At 51.1% G+C, this 21,907-nt stretch overlaps 1 protein-coding gene across 2 annotated transcripts in view; it reads right to left on the bottom strand.

Moving 5' to 3' along the window:
• SACK1F (scaffolding CK1 anchoring protein F) overlaps window positions 1-17,426 on the bottom strand; it is a 29,699-nt gene extending 12,273 nt beyond the window's left edge. Inside the window, exon 1 of one of the 2 annotated variants that reach the window (XM_089920054.1) lies at window positions 16,869-17,426. In XM_089920054.1, coding sequence (XP_089776180.1) covers window positions 16,869-17,354 — 486 coding nt within the window. In that variant the 5' untranslated portion in view covers window positions 17,355-17,426. The remainder of the gene's footprint in view (window positions 1-16,868) is intronic. The other variant, XM_022597029.3, reaches the window with a different exon arrangement.
• Between the last annotated feature and the right edge of the window lie 4,481 nt (window positions 17,427-21,907).

The raw sequence follows: 21,907 nt of genomic DNA, 5'->3' as shown, positions 1-21,907 counted from the left end.
GGCCACAACGGTGAGAGGCCCGCGTACCGCAAAAAAAAAAAAAAAAAAAAAAAAGTGAATTAAACATATCAACTATAGTTCAGTTTTTTAAAAAGTAAATTAAATATAATACAGCATAATCAAGCAAGGTTATCCTAAAAATGAAAGGATTATTCAACATCAGAAACATATCAATTTATAGTGTCAAAGAGGGAAAATCATATATTATCTTGATAAGTTTTAAAAAAGTATTTGATAACACTATTTGTGATTAAAACTCTCAAAAAACTAGGAATAGATGGGACCTTCCTTAATGTCATAAAGGCTATCTACTAAAAACCCTCATGAAACGTACTTAAAGTTGCATTCCCTTTAAGTCTTAAGCAAGTCAAGAATATTCACTGATCACCACTGCTGTTCAACAAAGTATTGGTGGTCCTGACCAATGCAACATGACAAGAAAAAGAAATGAGACAGAAGGATTAGAAGAGACAAAACTACCAGTATTTAAGGATGATATTTTAAAAAAAAACAAAAAACAGAAGAATGCAGAGAAAAACTATCAGAAGTAATAGGAGAATTTGGCAAGATTGCCAGATACAAGAAAAACTTACAAAAACCAATAGCATTCTTCTACTACAGCAATAACCAAATTAAAAAAAGAAAAGAAAAGAAGGTCCATTCAAAATTGCAACTTAAGCACATAGTATTTAGGAATTAATACCTTTATGGAGAAATTTAGAAAACTCTATTAAAGGACAGTTACAAATATTTGAATAAATGAAAAGATAAATTGTGTTCATGGATAACATGATTTAATGTTTTAAAAATCCAGTTCTCCTCATATTAATAAAATCCCATGCAATTCCAATGAATGGTCAGTAAAATTTTTTGAGGAGTTCAAATATTTCTAAGATGTGAGGAAGAATGAAGATTCAAATAGCTAAGTCAATTTTGAAAAAGAAAAGCTAAAAGGGGACACTTGTCCTACTAGACAGTAAGACATACTGCAGAGCCAAATTAAGAAGAATTGCGATACTGAGATAGGAACTGACAAATAGACCATGGGACAGAATAGAGAGACCAGAAATATATAGGTACCTACACACATACATAAAACTTCAACTTAAAGTCTTAACTTTAAGGCAGAATCACAACTCAGTGGAGAAAGGATGCTGTTTAGTAGATGCTATTGGGACAATTGGCATACTAAATGGAGAAAAATTAAATGGATCCCTACCTCACACCATATATAAAGGTGAATTTCAGGTAGGCTGTATACCTAAATGCAGAAGATACAACTAATAAAGGAATTCATGAAATATAGGAAAATATCTTCATGGCATAGGTAAGATAGGATTTCTTAAGATTCCAAAAGCATGAATCATAAGACAAATAAAAATTTAAATGAGGCATTTGGCAAATTAGGGATTTTCTGTTCAAAGAAAGATGTCAACAAAGATAACTGACAGGGAGAAGATATCTGCAATGTCTACAACCAAAAGGAACTAATAATACACAAGAGATGCCTGCACATCAGCAAGAAAAAGACAGAAAACTAATTAGAATAATGGGCAAAGGATATGAATAGGCAATTCCTAGAGGAGATACCTGAATGGCTAATAAGTATGTAAAGAGAAGCAGACCTCATTAGTAAGCAGAAAGATTCAAATTAAAGCAAAGAGACAGTAATAACTGCACATGAAGTGTAACCTTTAAAAATTGTATAAAAAATTTAAAATAAATTTTAAAAAAGCAATGAGATAAGAGAGACACCACTTTACAACTATAACATGAACTAAAAACTAGAAAGTTGGATAGTCCTAAATGTTGGCGTGTGAGGAAAGGGGAACCCTCATTCACTGAGGGTGGGAGGGAGCACTGGTACAGCTGTTTCTTAGGGCAAGGGGCAGAGCTCCGTGGATTTAAGGTTGTGCATGCCTGGAAGCCAGCAATGCTACTCTTGGCCACACACCCAGGGAACCTCTTGGATCTTCGCACAGGTCTATAAGGGGGCAGGAACAAAGACATTCACTGTAGCTTTCTTCGGGATAGCAAGGAGTTGGCAGCAACTTGGATGTCCATCTCTAGCAGAACGGATGTGGAGAATGTGAGGGATGCTCAGGACAGAGTGCTCTGCAGCAGACAGAAACAATGAACGAGTTCCATGTGCAGAACCTGGGTAGTTCTTTTTAAGATGAATGTTAGAGATAGAGATCTATAGCCTAATACCATTTATGTAAATAAAAACACACTACACAAAATAACCCTGCACGTTTTTCAAGGATATGGACGTGTCCAAGGACATACACTGAATATAGGAGGGTGGCTGCCTATGGAAGGAGAAAGGGACGGGAGGGAAGGACAGAGTAAAATAAGAGGGGCCTTCCCTGGATTGACGATGGCAGCGGACCATGAACTGAGGCTCACAATCAGCTCTGCACTTGAGGTCCAAAACAAACAGACAAACAAACAAAAAACAATTGGCCTGGAACAGTTCAGGGTAGATGTAGCGTAAGGACAACGGGGTGGGGCTGGATCACGGAGGGTTTTAACAATCCACTTTAGGCTTCATTCCAGCAGAACACAGCTCGCACCACCTCAGAGGCCTCCTGATAGCTCCCAACTGCTGCCTGAGGCCAGAGTCTACTGTTTGCTCATTTCCAGACTCTCCACAGTGTCCAGCTCAAAGCTGACACTCAGTATGTCGCTGGGGAGGGCTTCACTGGCTCAGGAAAGCGCTTCTGGATTCACTCTTGCTTTTGTTTTGTAATTGAAAGTGCAGGGAGCCTGCTCGCCCTCACCCCCACCCGACAGAGGATGTGCTGTGAGAGCATCACAGACTAGAGGGAGAGATGTCCCCAGGGGCCCTGCTTTCGGGAGGCTTGGTCTGCGGCGCCCTGGTCAGAGCCAGCCATCTGTGTCACTACCAATTAAGCAGTGAAATATCTGTAGTAGGAAAAAATCAATTGCTCGCTGACTCCCGCAATCTCGTTGTGGAGGAGTGGTGATAATTACCCTCCGCTTTGGTCTCTGAGGCCCTGCTTGACATTAGGATCCACGGCATCAGGCCCAGGAAAACCAGCTCCCCACTCCCTCCGCTCTGGTGTTTAATGTGCCACGTGATCCTACGGGCCAAATCTAACTTCAAGGCTCCCAGTATAAATGGAAAATCAGGTTTTATAAGAGAGACATCAAAGGCACAGAACCCGGGGAGCCGGATTTCATCAGGAGGGAAAAGTCATCCCCTGGCCTCCCGGCAGGCTCCTTTACCTGGTTACCCACTGACGTGCGGCACCTGGGGAGAGAGGTTAATTTGAGGTGGCAGGAGTTTTTAGAAGATGTCGCAGGCTCTGGCAAAGCAGTTCTGATGTTGTAACACTTCTCATCAGGTGTTTGGTTAGCTTACCATCTCCTCCTTTGATGTTCAGCCTCAGTGGTGGGGTGGGGCAACAGGGGTGTGTTAGGGAACCTCTGAATTCCCCTCCATCTGTCACTTACCTTTAATTAAGCTGCCATCTTTTCAGATTCTCTTCCTGGACTCCTTAACTACCATTAGATTAACGAAATTAACGAAAAGGACTCCACCTTCCCCGTGCACTCCGCAGGAACTCCACTCAAGACAGCCAGGGAGGGGCTTTCCTAGTAGCACAGTGGTTAAGAATCCACCTGCCAATGCAAGGGACACGGGTTCGTGCCCTGGCCTGGGAAGATCCCACATGCAGCGGAGCAACTAAGCCCGTGCACCACAACTACTGAGCCTGAGCTCTAGAGCCCACGAGCCACAACTACTGAGCCCACGTGCCGCAACTACTGAAGCGCGCGCGGCTAGAGCCCGTGCTCCGCTACAAGAGAAGCCAGGACATGAGAAGCCCACGCACCGCTACAAAGAGTAGCCCCCGCTCGCCGCAACTAGAGAAAGCCTGTGTGCAGCAATGAAGACCCAACACAGCCAAAAATAACTAAATAATAAATTTATTAAAAAAAAAAAAAGACAGCTGGGGACTGACACCCCTGGTGTGTTTGGATGACCCAGTCTGGATGGCCACCGCACTGCCAGTCTCCTCGCCACAGAGCTATGCTCACCAGCCTGCCCTGGAGGCCCTTCCAAAGCCAACGTCCTCTAGGTCATCCGGGCCAGAAGCCCGAGTCTGCTGGCCTCCTCCTCCTCCCCACGACCAAATCCAATCGGCCACCGACGCCAGCAGGTCCTCCTCTGTGCGCCTTCTCTGGGTCAGCTCCGTTCTGTTCCTACTGCACTGCTGCCCTCGCTCGGGCCCCCCTCATTTCTCACTGAACTTCTGGAATAGTTTCCTAACTAGTCTCTCCTCCATCTCTGTGCTCCAATTCCTTCTCCGTAGCAGTGACCCTGCCAAAACAACAGACTGATGAAGTGGTGGGTCCCACAGCCAAACTCCTTAACTTGGCATTGAAGGGCCTTATGATGGCCCCTTTCCTCCTCTCCAGCTTCATCTCGGACCATCTCACGTCTGCCCCTTGTTTTCAGCCGTGCAGGATGACCTGCAGTTACCCTAACTCAGGGTTTCTCCACTGTGGGACTTCCAGGGATCCAGGGACAGTATTCCTTGCTGTGGGGGGCTGTCCTGTACATCGCAGGGTGCTTAGCAGCATGCCAGCAGCGCCACCCCCACTGGTGACAACGAAAAATGTTTGTAGACATCGATAAATATCTCCTGGGGGCAAAACTGCATCAACTCCCCACCCCCTTTTGAGAACAACTGCACACACCAGGCAGTTTCCAGTTCTTCTGTTCCTACCCCTCCTGTACTCCTGTGAAACATCTACGCATCTTTCAAGACACAGGTAAGAATTTCCTGAACTTCTCCCCACCCAATATTGTTCACCACTCCCTGCTTCCTGCCCACGTTGTGTTCCGGGTACATAACAGAGGTCCTTGACATTTTATTGTAACATCTGCTGAATGTCTCTGTCCCTTACTGGGCTGTGGGCTCCCGGATGGCAGGGACCATCTGACTTCTCTCAGAATCTCCACCCTCAGGGGACATTTTGTGGAATGAATGTCTACATGGAGGGTGTTTCACGTCTACTGTTTTATTTGCGGGCTGTGGACGTAGCTTTGTTGTTAACTCTTTTATTTCATTAATGACTAGACATTTTGGTGGAGGGACAAAAAAAAAAAAAAAAGAATGCTGCGCAAGACTCCCGGTTAGACCATCCTGCTGGAAGGCAGAGTTGAAGCTCTTCCTCAAGGGCACAGAGAAGGGAAAGGAAGTGGGCGCCTTTTGGGACTGCGACCTGAGCGCCAGTCCCCGGTCTGGTCTTCCTCTGTTCCACCCACCCAAGGTCTTGAAGGGGCAGCCAGCCCATTACTGAGGATAGTACTTTACCAAGGGGTCAAAGTCCACGCCAAGAACATCAGACCAGGAAGCAGAGCTGCCACCAGCACATACAGCCAGCGCCTCTGTGCAGATTATGAAAGGGTACCCGTCCTCCCTGTGATGGAATGCAAGCCAGCAAGTGGAGCACGGGCTGCAAGTCAGCCCTACAAAGCCCCTGGGCCAGGCTGCAGTGCAGGCACAGGCTGCATCTCTGCACTCGGCACCTGCACTGAAGGACATTCCAGATGGGCAGAACCTCAGAGCTGGGAGGAAATGTATCAGCTAGAGCCCAGCCCCAAGGTTAAGTTACCCAGCTGGGTCTTGGCAAAGGTGGGATTAAATAAAGCCCAGGCTTCTGACCCTAGTCCAGAGCTGTCACCCCCAGATGATGTGGTCGTGGGAGGCTCTGGGGACATCTACTCTGGCTAGGACCTGAGGTCACTTCTGGTCACACAAAACCAGGATACATCCATAGAGCCGGACGATACCACCCTCTCGGTCACTGGTTTCCCCAGCTCTGCTGACGTGGAGCTTAGGCACCGGGGTGGGCGTGGCTGCTGCTGACAAAGACCCCCGTCTCGCTCAGCGCCACTGTGGGGAAAAGGCAAGAGGCCCCAGGCCAGGCACGCTCCTGGCAGGTATGTGCTGGAGATGGTCACTTTTTCCTGGGGAGGGAGGGAGGGAGGGAGGGGAGCCCACATGGGCAACTCCAGTCCCCACTTGCCCACTGATTACCCATGTAAGCCTGGGGCCTGACTTTTACCTCCCATACCTGCCCTGCCTGCCTCCTAGGGCCGTTGGGGGTTTCAGATGAGATCATGCCCACGAAATCCCATGAAAAAGCTGTGCGGTTTTGAGGGGCTATCACCAAACCAGGTGAATGGGGCCAAATGCCCACACCTCCAGCCCTAAGGTGCCTTGGGGTAGGAAGGGCAGCACCTGGGCAAACTGGTCAGCTGCTGCCTCCCAGAAGGTCCATCTGTCTGGCAGCCCAGGGGAGCCAGTTCTGGGCAGGCCAGCCAGCACCCGGCTCACACATCCCCAGCTGTAGATCGCCTTCTCTGATTTCCCCAGCGAGCGATCTAGGTCTCCAGGGCAGTGGCTGTCAAACTCGAGCCTGTAGAGGATCAGCTGGTGGGGGGCGGGGCGGGGCGTGCCCGCTGAATGTGCGGACGCTAGGGCCCCATCCTCAGAGAGTCTGACTCAGCGGCCCCTGGACCCCTGGAAACGCATTTTAACAACACCCTCCCCCTCAGGTGATCTGAAGGCAGGTGATCTGAAGGCAGGTGGTGGAAGGATCACACTTTGAGTGACGGCCAGCGTTGGGAAGAGAATCTACTCTCTGGAAGCGGAAAGTCTCACTGGTTGTGGGGCCTTGAGTGAGTAATTTAATCTAAGTCTCCATTTCCTCATTTTAAAACGGGGAGGTGGTCCCTTCAGGGTTGTTCTGAGTTTTAAATGAGATAATGCAGCGGCACAAGGAACACAGTGCCTGGACTGCTGTGAGCTGTGGGTCCACGTCGGCACCCCCTTCTCTCCTCTGATGGAACCCAGAACAAAGGGGTCTCACTTCGGAGGCAGCTCCCAGGGAGACAGCAGCACAGAGCTGCCCACCAGCCCCAGACGTCAAGGTAGAGATGTTTTCCTTTGCCTGATACCATGTCCAGCAGGTCCAGCACATGGTGATTAACGCCCAGGCAACACTACACTTCCAGGAAGGTCAAAACTTGAACTGAGGGGAAGGGCAGCTCAATCAAGGGAAGAGTAAGTAAGTTCGTACAATGCACTGTCCCTCGAGTGATGCTGGGCATCAGTGCCCGCACACCGAGCACGGAACGCACCGCTAAGAAAACTGCAGCCCTGGGAATTCCCTGGTGGTCCAGTGGTTAGGACTCTGAGCTTTCACTGCCGAGGGCCTGGGTTCAACCCCTGGTTGGGGCCATGAGGCGCGGCCAGAAGAAAAAAGAAAGAAAGAAAGGAAAGAAAACTGCAGCCTGAGTGGAGAGCACCTCCAGGTGGGCTCGGGACCCAGTTGGCACGGCTGCCACTGAGCACGGAGAGGTGCTGCTGGAGGATGGAGACAACTCACCCGGCACACTGCAAAGGCTTTCTTTTGTCATCAAGGCTGCAACAGGCCCCATCCAATTTCTGCCCCGGTGGGATGTGAACAACTGGACGAGAAAGCTTTACCTTAAGCTTCCTGTCTGTGCTTCCTGGGGTGAGAGAGGAGAGGAAAGCCCAGGAGAGGAGGCCTGCATGACTGCCCGGGGAACACCCACGGACGCTGCCTGGCCCTGCCCCACCCGCCTTGCAGCCTCCTACCTCTGGGACACCAGAGTCATTTAGCTGAATCCCCAAAGTCCAGGAGCATCCTGCAGTGGGTGAAGCACAGACTTTGGAGTCGGGAGTCCCACAGGGGCGGTGAGACCACAGGTGTTACTTGACCCCTGGGAACTCTCCCTGTAAAGTGAGGCTGACTCATGGTTCTTGTGAGGATGCAGAGACGCAGTGACGCAGTGACGCCTGGAGAGCATGTGGCACTGTGCTTCCTCTCCACAGTGCCTGGCACACGGTGGGAGGGTGGGGGTGGGGCTCAGCGTCAGCATGATGGGAGACTAGGGGTCGGTCCCCTGCTCTTGGCAGGTGGAGCCAATAGCCCAACCCTAATCGTGCCGTTTCCCTGCCCAAACCCTCGGCCTGAGTTCAGCCTGGCCAAAGACCCTCCGTGTGCTTCCAACCCACTCCCTCCCTTGACAATAACCTCCTCTGCGTTCTCCAAACACACCCAGCAACTCCCACCCTGGCGGCTTAACTCACACTGTCGCCACCGTCTCCCTGTGGTGATGGGAACATCCCTTCCCTGTTGAGGCCCTTGCTTCACCCTCCCCCAGGCTGTCCCAGGTTCATTCTCGTCCTGGGCCCCCAGCCCCCAGGGCAGTGTGTACCCTTCCCAGAAGGCACACCTGCTCAGGCCTGTCTCTCTCTGAGCACATGGTGGAGGGGGGGCGCGCAGAGACCTGTCATGCCACCCTGCACAGGGCCTGACACACACTGAATGTCTAAAGAGTACCTCCGCAGTAGGGGGCTTCTCTCGGGGGGCTGAGGAAGCAGTCTAGACCAGAGCCCTGGCCCACCGAGAGGACAGAAGCCAAGACCACTGGGGTCTTGTTCTCTGCCTCGAGGCCGGGCTGCCCCCAGCCCACCAGCCGGGCATCTGCGCTTTGTCAGCTGAGGCTTCCCAGCTGTCTGAGGCCATGTTACACTGTTTCAGGCTCACTAATTAGACATCATTAAACACCAGGCTCCCTCCTGCACTGGCAGCCACTGGAGCCCAACTCTGCCAGCCAGGCCACTTCCCCTCCCAGACCCCTTGGCCTCTGTGCCAGCTCTGTTCCCGACTCTGCTGTGCACCACCGGGGCTCACTCCCTGTCCACCCCTCATCCTTATGAGGCACTCTTGACACCCATTCCCCAAACTAGGTGGATGAAGGGGTGATACAAAGGACACTCGGGCCGGCTCTCCAGAGAACAGACTGTACCCATGTGAGTAAGGTCAACTAATTCAGCCGTGAAGAACCATATGTGATCTGCCAGGCAGTAAGAAGAGCAATATCTTTTTAAGATCCTAGGCCAGCTTTTCCCTGCCCCACGGCATGCTTCTGGGATGACTTCCCCTGCACTAAGTTGGTGTTAATTAGTGAAAATTATCGAATGCAAGCTCATTTTAACATTAGCTTAAAGCTAAACATAATTAAGAAGATAAATCAGGTGCTAAGAAAAAGAACCCAGTGAGGAAACACACATGATCCTTAGGGTAAGCTGCCGCTCTGGGTTACTGGCCTGGAGCTCTGAGCACCACACACTGTGGGCGGAGTAAGGCAGGACTCGAGAAGTACCTTCGAGGTATTTCTTGATGGATCAATCAACCCAAGACAACTGGAGTTGGCAGCTTGCCCGGGAGGTTCTGAGAAGCGGCAAGGATAACTTACTGGCCACAGCCAGGTGATGCTGCCTGGGAGGGCTTCTCCAGAGAGGCAAGTGGAGGGTGCGGGGAGCGGGGGAAGGTGGTCAGGAGGGGCTGGGCGCTGGGAATAGCGTGAATCTGTGCACTCCGAGGCCTCCGGCCTTGCACACCCCGGCCCTCTGCCCACCCTCCCTTCCATACCGGCTGCCTCAGCCGTCAATTCCCAGGAGGCCTCTGTGCCCCTGGAGCTCAGTGGAATTCAGACTCAATCTCAAGTTCCCATCCAGCTCCACTATTTACCAGCCCTGTGACCTTACCATCTGTAAAATGGGAAGTTGCTGGATTGTTGTGAAAGTTAAATGAAATAGTATATTTTAAAAGGGCTAGCACGGTCTGGTATTTAAGTACTCAACAATTAATAGCTATTGACCCGCTCCCTCCAACCTGTTCTGCAGTTTATTTTCTTTTTCAGCGTCCACATTTTATTCACCTGTATATTTCTGGAATGTGGCACATGTGAAACATGGTGAGTAAATGAGCAGAAGTGGGGAATCTCCAAGCAGTCTGGGAAACCTTCCGGGAGGGGGAGTTAAGAACACTCACAGTTGGTCCTCAAGGACCCACAAAAAGGAAAGAAGCCCTGGTCCCTGTCCCTGACCCCGCCTCCTGCTGACTCACTGCTAGAAAACACAACAGAAAGAGCATTTATCTGGAGCCTCCCACATGCCCCACCAGTGCTGTAAGAGGCCCAACAGGGTGACCACCGTACAAGCTGGGCCGGGATGAGCTAACAGATTATTAGAAACTCAGGCCAGAGAGACCACTAATTAGAAAAGCCATAGGCTCTTTTCCTGGCCTAAGATTCTGGGATCATTAGCAAGTCTACAGACTCCACAAATTCAGAGAAGGAAAAGAAAACGGGGGAAGGCAGCGGCCCCAGCTAAGGCCGACCAGTCATGCATGGCCCCTGGGGTAGGAGGTGTTGTGGGAGGGAGGGGGAGGGGGAGGGGCAGGGATCACTAGAGTGACTCAGCCTGGGAGGGGGTGTGGTCAAGACAGTGTCAGGAGCAGAGGCAGGCGGTCAGCCAGGACCCAGCCCTGCTCGTTGGTTCTCTGCCCTGCTCCTCTCTCCCAGAAGATTGGAGGCCTGCCCCAGAACAGGCTCTGCCCTGTACATTGTGAGAAAAAGGAGGCGGACCTGACCACTAGCCAAGGTGAAGCAGTGAGGCAGCATCCTGGGGGTGCACCTGGACAGATGGGGCGGCGTGGGGTTACCGGCAGGTCTCCCATTAAGGTCTCAGTTTGTCAGTGAGGGCCCACGTCCCAGAGGGCCAGAAAGTAGCCAGCAAGAGGACACTGGTTGGGGAACTAAGATCCCACAAGCCATGTGGCATGGCCAAACCAAACACGTCCCTGGAAGCTACCTATATCCAGCTTCCTGGTGACACCAGTGCCACCAGGCAGAAAGAATCCTCTCCTCTCCCTCTCCCACCAAAGTAGTCCTGTACTTGTTTGTTTCCAGAACTAGTTGGTGAGCTTCCCAGAACCTGGCTGGCAACAAATATACTTTGCTTCTGGAATTTCAGATGGAAGCGGTGGCCACAGGGGCAATCCCCAAAAGTAACTGCATGTGTAGCAGAAGGACACAAGCCTTGAATTCAGACCTGGGTGGAGTCCCAGCTTGCCTCTTATGAGATCTACGGCCTTGTGCTTTCCCTGAGCCTCTGGGAAAACCTCATTTCCCTTGCAAGGTGCTAAGGATTGAATTAATTAAAGGAAATAACATGCAGAGCACCTATCTTTCGACAATGTTAGCCCCTCGTAATATAAATCCCTTTTATCTGCATCTATTAGTCATCTTTTTCAAAATGCTGTCTCATATAGTCTTGCACTGGAGTCTCAGAGCAATCTTGTGAAAGTAAGCAAGGAGACAAGAATGATCCCCATTTTACAGATGCAGAGATGGAGGCCTAGCAAGGTCAAATGATTTGCCCAAGGTCACCTGGTAGAGGAGGAAAGACAGAGCAAGAATGAAGACACCCAAGCTCCCGGCTGCCAACTGTGTACTCCTTCCCCTGCAGTGACCTGGCCTCCTGAGACCACTGCCCAGCAAACCTGGCTAAGCTACCATGAGACCAAGAAGTCATGAAGAATGTACCCCTTTACTGAGGCCCCATCTTCTACTTTTGAACTCCCTGGGAAACACCCATCCTCAGAGTTTCAGGGACCTAAAGTGTCAGATTTCAGAGGAACCAAGCCTCAGCCTCCCTCTTCTCCAAAGACAGAAACACAGCCTGTCCCCCACCTCAACCCACCCCACCCCCGTGTCCCCATGCCCCAGCGCCTACTTGTGCAAGCTATCGTCCTTGAGGAGCCCTTCCAGACTGCCCTCGGGCTCTTGGAGCTGGCCCTTCTGAATGACTCTGCAGGGGAACGCCCTCAGGGACCCCTGATTCAGGGACCGGGGAGCCTCCGTGCCTTCCTGTCTCATCTCGGCCCGTGGCAGATCCTAGAGAAGACCCTTGGCTGAGTACTCAGTTACCACAGCCCTGCAGACGAGAGCCACCCTGGCAGATGAGAGCCGCCCTGACAAACGGCCTCATCAGATCAAGGCAGTTGAGAAGTGCGAGGGGGTCGGGGTGGAGGGGAGGGCAGCTGGAGCTGCTCCTCTCACCCAGAGGAGGAAACAGGAAGCGCACCTGCACAGGGCCTCCAACCTGAAGAGGAGAAGCAACCCCTGACCGTCCTAACTCTGATCTCCTGGCAGGCAGCCCCGCATCGAGTCCTGGGAGGAAGCTCAGCCACACTTCCCTCCCGGCTCTAAGAGGGGAGAGTGACGGCAGCACCTTTCCAGGACAACTGATGTCTGTACGATACTTTCTTGGTATCCTCTGCTTTCATACAGTTTCTTCCTGATTTTTCAAAACCATCCAGAAATCTAGGTAATGCCCTCCAATTTTGCAGGTCAGGAGTCCCAGGGAGGGAAGTGATTTACCCCAAAGGAACACAGTTTGTAAGTAGCCAGGTCAGGACAGAAATCAAGACCTTTCAACTTCAGAGCCTATTCTCTGTCCTTGATGTGAAGCTGGGTCTCCACTGCCCAGAAACCCCAGCTCCCAGGATCAGTGACTGAGCATAAAAGACAGAGACTCAGAATCCAGTAGCCACAGAGCCAAGGGCTTGGCAGGGATGTTGGGACAGGCCGAGGCAAGATCCTGGAAGGACTGTGAAGTGCTCAGTCCCTGGAACTGCAGCTGCATCATTATCCGCCAGCCTCAAGGGGACTCTGGAACCGCCCCGCGCCTTGGAAATAACCGCCCGTGAGGAATGGTCACTCAGGGAGGGAAGAAGAGTTAGGCGAGGGAGACAGTGTGTTGGACCCACAGGTCACGGGCTGCCCTGAGAGGCCTTTTCTTGCTCTGCAGAGCAAATCAGGCTTTTCAAAGGGAGCTCAGGAGCTCTAGATAAAGCCTCTGACATGGAACGGTAGGAGAACGGGGAAAGGTATTAGGCAAGAAGCAGGACCAGCTCTCCAACAAGGCTGCGAGGTGGCTGACGAATGTACCGTCAGACTCAGATTTCACAAACCAGCGATATGTAAGTATATATATATATATATATATATATATATATATATATGTAAACTGTTTCTTTTGTTTCTTCTCTCTCTCTCTTTTTTCTTTTTGAATCTGCTTCATGTCAATAACCCAGTGCCCAGCATGGTGCCTGGTCCAGACACCTGGTACAGAGAAGGTGCTGCGTGCTATTTGCTGGATGTATCTGAATGAGGGAAGAGCCAATTGAGGCTAACAGGGTGAGACAGTGGCAAAGGCTGCCACCCGAAAGCTGAGCCTCCTGGGGAAGTGAACTGGAGCCTCTGAGACTTTGCCACATCCCCTGGGCATGTGTACCCAGCTGTTCACCCCCATCAGCGGCCCAGACCTCTAACCAAGGCTGCTAACCTGGCCAACCATGTCTCCTGCCCTGGAGCCTTTCCCCAAAGCCCTCTGCACCCCCGTCCTCCCAATTTAGAGCATTCTTCTCTCTGCTGCCAGGTGGCTTGTAACAATGGGTATTAAAGGGGTCCCTCGGTAATGTGCAGTTCAACTGGGGACTCTCCAGACACTTGCTTCCTTAGATGGATGGAGAGGGGCGGGTGGCCAATAGGAGGCAGTTTCCAATCAATTAAACAAACATCATTGGTTGCCTGTGCCGCTGGGGCCCTACAAAGATGACGGACAGGTGTAGGAGGGAGTCTTCGCTCTTCCAAAGCTGCTAGTCCCCAGGATAAAATGGGCTCTCCTAAATCGAGCTGTGTGCCAGGCACACATGTGGCACAAACAAGGAGCCACGTCTGAGAACAAAAAGTCACTTTTGGATTGAAAATGTGATAAACAGCCAAAGAAGGGTTAGCCTCTGAGCCAGACCCTGAAGGAAAGGGACAAACCATTGACAGGCAGAGATGGGGTAGGGCTGGGCCTGCTACCCATGCCCCTCTGTCCCCCACCAACCAGGTGGGCCTGTTCCTCTCACTGCCACAGGAATAAAGAGCAGCAGCTCCCAGTTAATCAAAGCTTCCTAGCCCAGCAGCCACCCTCTCCTGGGTTGTGTTTATATCTACACGGGGTCATTGGTACTTCTGACCAGGGACCTGGGGAAGCTGTGTCCTCTCCTTGTCCTTGGTCTGAAGACAAATCATTAGACCCTTCTGGACCTCAGGGGCCTCCCCTCTGCCTGACACGGTTTTTGAGGCCCAAAGGAAATGCTGGGGGAGGCACTGTGGTAAGCAGTGAGGAGCTGGGTAGTTGGTATCCTTGAGTGTGGGGCTCAGGAATGCAGGGGCCAAGGGTCAGTCTTCAAGGTGGGTGGCCAGTAGGTTTTCCTCTGCTCCTGGAGCACAGGCGATACTCTCTAAACCTACTTAGTAGACTCAAAAATGGATGCCGCTGGTCAGAAGGGAGCTGGGGCGCAAAGATGGGTAGATGCTTGGTGCAATTCCACCCTTCTTGCTGCATTCAGACACGCTTGTAGACAGGCCCTCAGCATCAAAGGTCCTTCCCTAACCCGGTTCAGGGGCTGGGTCAGTGCCCCTCCTGCCACGCCCTCTGTTAAGCACCCATCATTCTGTATTAAAATGATGGTTTATTAGACTATTAGGCCATTTAAGAGCAGAGGTGTGTTTTATATGTCTGTTTTCTACTGAAGTGCTTAGCACATAGTAAACCTCGAAATATTTGTCCAATGACCAAATGCACTCTTCTTCCAAATCGCAGTTATTTGGTCCTCTCACTCTGCCCTTGTAAATGAGAACCAGCCGTTTCCTTGTCTACACAGGGTCTTGATTTAAGTCCAGTCCCCCCTGCCCCCGCCCTGCAGTTACAGTGGCCACAGCAGCCCAAGCAGCAGCAACCTCCCCTGGTCCCTCTCTGCCAGCGTGGGAGAGGCCACGGACTCACTTCTGGGTCCCTGAAGGCACTTTTCCGCCTGTACTTTAAGCAAAGTACATCGAAAATCTCTCTCTCCTGAGTCTCTTAAGGAGAAACTGCCCATTCCAGTTTCCTTCTCTCTCTCCTTTCAACTCTGCAATTTACGTTCCTTGGGAAGCCCTCCCAGATTAGGCATATCCAGCCTCAAAAACTGCTTTCCTTCCAGCACATCCCCCAGCACTTGAATTAACTCTTGGAGGGCAAAGGCCACCTTATATCCTCCTATGGCTAGTGCCCAGCACACGGTAGGCACTCAGGAAATAATTACTGGTTTAATACGTATGCATTGGATCGGTTCACAGTTGTTAAAGTTTCTGTTGTTAAATATTTAGAGAGTTAAGAACACTCCACTACATAGGAGATTCCTGACATCCCATATGGGACTAGAAGTTCTAGTGGGCAGGGCCCTGTCTCCCCCTTCTTGTAACAGGGGTTCACAACCTGCAGTCCAGGTTGTGACCAGGCTAGTTCCATTCCAGCTCCTTGGTTTAGTCTGTTGCACCATCAACTGACAGCACAGCAGTTAAGAAGGACTTTGGTGTTTGAACCCTGGCTCAGCAAGTGACTTAACTGTTCTGAATCCAAACATAAGGAAAATACCCATCTTACTCCGTAGTTGTGAAAAGCAAAAGAAAAAATGCAGGTAAATCATTAGCACAGTGGCTGGCACATATTAAGGATGCATAAATCAAGGTTTGCTAGTATTACAGCGTGAGCCCTGACCCCTGACCCCAGCTGCACCCTGCTGCACAGTACTGTCACCCAGTCCTTTCTCCTCCTCTGTCCAAACTTGTCTTTCTCTTTTGCAGAATGCAATATACAAAGAACGCTCAGGTAGACAAGCTGGAATTCTTTAGAGAGGGAGGGTGGAAACATGGACAGGGAAAAGTTAACCCTTCCTTCTGGCAGCCAATCTAGCCAACTACCTGCATTGCGCCTTCCAGGAAGAGGAGGCCCACCACCGGTCTTTCTAGGCTCGTTCAGGGATAAAAGGGCTCCAGCCACAGTTACTGAGTTGAATCAGAATGGTGAACCCAAGCCACTCCTGCTGTATATTTTGAACTGGGCACCGAAGGCTGCTGATGTTTCTTAACAAATCTCAATGTAGGGGAACCAGACTTAGCAAATAAAAATACAGAATGTCCCCATTAACTTTGAATTTCACAGAAACAGTGAATGACTTTTTAGCATCAGTATGTCCCAATGCAATATTTGGGTCATACTGAATAATACTAAATTTTTTCTTGTTGTTTATCTGGAATTCAAACTTAACAGGACATCTTATATTTTATCTGGAAGCCCTACCCAGGTATCCCTACCCAAGGGCAAACAGTAAATCCTCCTCCTGCCCTACGAACTACTGGCCCCACCAGTATTAGAATACCAGCCACTCTGGAAACATCACCTCCTCTCAATCCCCAGGTAGAGTAGACGCCGTAAGTGGGAGCTTCTTCTTGACCTGCTAAGTCCAGGGATCTGCCTTGTCAAAGCACCCAGCATAGAGTCAGGTACGTAGTAGGTGCTCAAAATACATCCCTTAATTCATCCTAGACTGCGTGAGCTCTAGCACTGGGCCCAGAGCCGGAGTGAATGTCAGGGGCCAGGCCAGCCTTGACTCTGGGGGACCTTCTAAGAGCAGCGTGGCTTGGGGTGGGAGGCCACACCACACTTCCTGGGGTTGCCTGAGGATCAAATCAGAAAATGGCCAGGGATATGTTTTGTAAATCCCTGAGCAGCACATAGGTTATTATCAAGACCTTTGAGTGGCCCATTTTACCAAAGGACTCCACAGCCCACACTCTTCCCTAGGGAGAGAAACCAGACAGGGAAACAGAAGCACAGAGCAGAGGAAAACCAGCGCCTCTGGACACTGTAATGGTGACGACAAGCAACTGTCCCAACACCTTGTAATTTGCCAAACACGTTCACATCCACGCTCTCCAGAGGACTCACCAGCCCCACGTCGGAAGGGAGGGTTCTGGGCCCATTTTCCAGAGGGTGGAAAGGGCGGCCAGGCCCAGGCCTTGCCTCGGAGGTGGCGCCTGGTCCAAGGGGCCAGGCGTGGGGGGAGTGGCCTACCTTCTGGGCCTGTTGGATCATCTGCCGGACCACTTGCTTCAGGTGGGGCGCCTTCTCCTCCTTAGGAGGGTGAGTGAAGAGGCTGACGCGGCTCACGCCGCGGTAGAAGGCTGTTTCGGTCCAGCCCAGCTCCAGCGGGGGCACCTCGGTGTCGGAGCGGTCGGGCCAGTAGGCCAGGGACTCGCCGGACTCGGCCGCGTCCTGCGTCGGGGTCTCGGCCTCGCTCTTGCCCCGGGCGGCGGCGGCGGCGGCGGCGGCGACTTCGTAGGGGCTCCAGGCGGCGCCGAGGGCCTGACGCTCCTGGCTGGAGAGGAAGTCCCGCAACTGCTCCTCCTTGACCCGCTCGCGGTAGGCCTGCTCGCCGCCGCCCAGCAGCGCCTCGAGCGCGGCCCGCCGCCGCTCGCAGTAGTAGAAGGCTGCCTGCGCCGCGGTCACCCTCTCGTTCACGTGCGCCTCGTCCAGGCAGCCGAGCTGGGACTCGGCCATGGCGCCCCGACCCCGGCCCCGGCCCGGGTCCAACCGCCGCACCTGGAGCCGCCGAGGGGCGGGGCGCCCCACCTGGACGAGAGGGCGGCCAATCGGCGCGGGCGCGGCCGTCGGGCGGGGAGGGGCAGCTGCGCCTCCGCCTCTGCGGGGCGCGAGCGGCGCAGACGGCCTCGGGGGCTCGGCTGGGGACGCGACGACGCCTAGGCCTGCGTGGACCAGCCCGGGGCGGGAGCCCCGGAGTGGGCCAGAGCTTGGAGCCGGGCGGTAGTTAGACCCACGTGCGGCCTCTGGCCCGCTTTCGTCTCCTGGCCCCGACCCTTCGGTGGGGGAAAGGTTGGGGACCTAACCCTTCCTGTTGCCGGGCGGCCAGACACGTCCCAGCGCGTCCATTTTCCCCGCTGTTAGGGCCCCGAGCACATGGTCTGGCCAGAGTGCTTCTGGGGTGGCCGATCTGACCACTCCTCGGTTGGGGGTCCGGGGGCCCTCTGCTAGGCCAGATTGTGACGGCCTAGCAGGGGCGGTTGGTGTGCAAAAGCGAAATGCTAATAAAACCCCCAGCTCCTGGCCCACATCCACGTGTCCCAGTCTGAGATCAGAGGCCCCTCCAGGGGCTGTCAATGCAACACTTTCACCAGGACAAAAATTTCTTAAAAAAAAAAAAAAAAAGCCACCCAGATACAGCAAGGATGTAAGCAGGGGCAGTGGAATTTTTCCCCCCCATTTTAATTTGAAGTGGTTTGTGTGTGGGGGGGGGGCAAGATAGGCTGCCAGAGGCCTGATTACTATATTAGTGATTTAAAATATGTTTGAGCTCAAGGGAGGAAGACACACACACACACACACACACACACCACCAGCAGCAGCTCTGCTGTTTCCCATTGGATCAAGTACAATCTTCTTAGTCATTAACATATTATTTTGTTCATGCACTGCTGTACTATTTGATTCTCCACATTCAAAATATTTTCAGATCATAGCAACCAAAGGTTCACATTTCTCTCATTTTATAGCACAGCATCTTAGAGCTGGAAGGAGCTTTAGAAACTAATTCAACCCCCTAGAAACATGTGGTTTGCCCAGGTCTCCCTGTAAAGGAGACGCAACACAGGGAACTATTAGGTTCTCTGTGTCTGGGAGATCTTTGCCCTGCACCACGGCCACCTTTGCCCTTTCTACTTCTCTTGTGAAATGACAGAAGGTTACTGGGGACATGGTTTTAACCCTGGGGACTTCTAAGATCACCTAATATTTCTGGGTCTTCCTTTGATGACCTGGAAAAATGAGGGTTAGATTTTCAAGTATCTGCAAATTTTGTGACAGTTGTCAATTCTGGCATCCGGTGTCAGGTCCGGGATGGTGAGCAGAGAGGTGTCCGTTCTAACGGCACCGCGAAACAGAGGAAAGCTTCAAGTGAGCTTTATTAGGGAGCGCTCCCGGGCGACGTTCACTGGTCCGAGAGAGAGGGGCCAGAGAAGTCGCACCCGGGCGAGGGTTGGGCAAGATTTTATAGGGGAAGAAGGGAAAGGGGTGTGGTGAATCTGGGAGGGCGCAGAGTATTCCTTATTTGGTGGTCTTTTCGGGTATCCTGGGGAACCGTTAGTCCCGCCCCTCGAAAGGCGGGAAGGCTGGGCCGGGTTCAAAGTCCCCAGGTCAGTTTCTGGAACTGGGTGGTCCGGAATGTCTCCAGGGCAGTTTCTGGAACTGGGTGGTCCAGAGAATTTCCGTCTGATGCAACCTGTGAATCTGATTGTGTTCCCCTGCCTCGGGCCAGTTGGCCTTACATCCATCATCTCACTTGTGTCCTCTGCTATTCTTGGGAATTGGAAGGCCTCACTCCTAGTAACACTCTAAGTATAGACAAATTTCATCTTTAGATGGGAGAGCATTTAGTTTGTTTTCCGATGACTTGATGCCCTATAGGATGCCAAACTCTAAGCCCTGAGTATACAGAGGAGCTCAGAGCAGTGGGAGGAATAGAAAAACAAACACACAGGAGAATAACACAGGTGTGATGAAAATGCTTTTAATAAACTCAATCAGCAATGCATTGGGAGTAAACATTTACTCAATGCCTACTATGTGCCTGGCACACAGTATGTACTTAGTACGATTTCTTTAAAAAAGAATGAATTAGGGCCAAGAAAAGGGTAGGTGCAAGGAGCTGTGGGCACTTTGAGGGAAGAAGAAATTAATCTGACTAGTGGGATGTAGATAAGAAGGTCTTCACCTAGCAGGAAGGGGTCTTAAGTGGAGCCTAAAAGGAGGAGAAGAAGTCAAGGGGGAGAGAGGGAGTGAAGACATTCCAGGCAGAGGAAGTTGGGATTGAGTGTGGTCAGAACATCATGCTGGCATAAGGCACACGTGGGTTCAGCTCAAGATACTCAACCCTCAGAGCCTTAAGTACCCTCATCTACAAAATGGGATAACAATGCTGACCACCCCGCCACCCTGTGACCTCCCAGATTGTTGTAGGGATTAAATAAGATCACATATTTGATTTAATTAGCAGTTGTGTCTGACTGATGGAAAGTAGTTTACAACAGTACTTCTAAAACTTTACTGTGCCCAGTAGTCCCCTGGGGGGGTCTTGCTAAAATGCAGATTCTGATTCACTTGGTCTGAGGTGAGGCCCAAGAGTCTGCATTTCTAGGAAGCTCCCAGGTAATGTTCGTAAATGATGGTCCATAGACCAATCGGCATAGCAAGGATTTCAGAAGCCAGTGAATAAGAGCATGAACTTTCATGTCAGAGAGCCTTGGCCACATCATTAGTGACATATGGGCAATAATAAGTCCTACCTAATAGAGCTGTGCAAAAAGGGAAACAAATTAATGGATATACACCACGTCGTGGAGTGCCTGGTACAGCGTAGTAGCCTGTAAAGAGTACTTAGTGTTAAAGTGTGGGAAGATGGGGCTTCCCTGGTGGCGCAGTGGTTGAGAATCCGCCTGCCGATGCAGGAGACACGGGTTCGTGCCCTGGTCCGGGAAGATCCCACATGCCGCGGAGCGGCTGGGCACGTGAGCCATGACCGCTGAGCCTGCGCGTCCAGAGCCTGTGCTCCGCAACGGGAGAGGCCACAACAGTGAGAGGCCCGCGTACCACAAAAAAAAAAAAAAAAAAGTGTAGGAAGATGGGACTGGAAAGAGAGGGACCTGGAGTCCAAATTGTGGGGACCGTGATTTTATTTTATTTTTTGGCTGCGTCACATGGTATGTGGGATCTTAGTTCACTGACCAGGAACTGAACCCAAGTGCCCTGCGGTGGAAGCGCAGCGTCTTAACCACTGGACCACCAGGGAAGTCCCTAGGGACCTTGACTTTAAATCTTATTCCGTAGCTAGGGGAGCCATTGAAGATTATTAAGAGACTGATATGGTCATAAAAAAATAGCAATTACTATGTGCCAGACACTGTGCAAAATATGTATCTTTCAAATAAATTCATATAATCCTATTAGAAAAATTATTATTATCCTCATTTTGCAGGTGAGAAAACTGAAACACAGAGAGGTTCAGTGGCTCACTCTAGGTCACCCAGCTGCTAAGTAGAAGAGCCAGGATTCAAACTCAGACCATCTGACTCCAGGGCTTGCCTGCCTGCCCACCTTGCTATACTGCCTCGGTTGATAATGCTAGAAAGGGACATTAGAAAGAAACAGAATCCCCCTTGTTTAATAATTTATCCATTCAACAAACATTTGCTGAATGCCTAGCATTGTGCTGAGGGTCAGAAGCCACTCATTCATTTACCAAATCCGTATTGAGTTGTAACAAGCACAAGGCCCTGCTCTAGGTGCTGAGGTACAGCTCTGAACAAAACCAAGTTCTTGCCCATGTGGAGCTTACATTGAAGTGAATGACTGTGATAAGGATTTTGCTCTCAAGAACACAAATATTATGTGACACAAGTTAGAATAGGACAGAAGGTTAGAATCAGAGTAGACTATTTTAGTCACAGTTCGCAGTGGAAAAGAGCTTTCCTAGATCTAACTGCTATGAAACACACAGTGGTCTTTTCATGATAGTTCCCTTTACATACCAATGACTTATCTATTCAGCCAACTTTTTTGAGCAGTTGACGTGTACTAGATAACATGCTTGCCACTGAGAATAAAAAAGAGGAATCAGACGTGATCGTTAGCTGCTCTGGTGGCTCCCTTGGTTTAGCTGGGAGTCAGATACCCACAGCCTTCTTTACAAGGCAGGGTGACGAGTGACACAGTGGCATTCACAGAGAGGTTATAGGCTATGGATGCACTGTCACGTACACTTATCTAATTTGGTCCCCCCAATCTTTGGAAGTAGGTTGTAAAAGGGACTATGTAAGGTCCTGCAGATGGACATGTTGAGGCCCTGCGAGGTGAGACAGCCTCTTCAAGGTTATCAGCCAGTGGAGGTGCTGGGACACACATCCCTGAGGCCTGATCCCCTGTGCATTATTAGTGAGATTTTTTAAACACCTTACCGGCCCAGAAACTGATTTCTTTTAGACACAGGCCCAATTTACCTTGTGTCTGTGGGCATCCCATGTGGTGGTGACTCCCTAGGAAAG

The sequence above is a fragment of the Delphinapterus leucas genome, chromosome 11, assembly GCF_059928025.1.
Source record: "Delphinapterus leucas isolate spDelLeu-1000000601 "Yukka" chromosome 11, BTC_Dleu_Yukka2, whole genome shotgun sequence".
Taxonomy (NCBI): Eukaryota; Metazoa; Chordata; class Mammalia; order Artiodactyla; family Monodontidae; genus Delphinapterus; species Delphinapterus leucas.
This window is presented reverse-complemented; position numbering and strand designations above follow the sequence as displayed.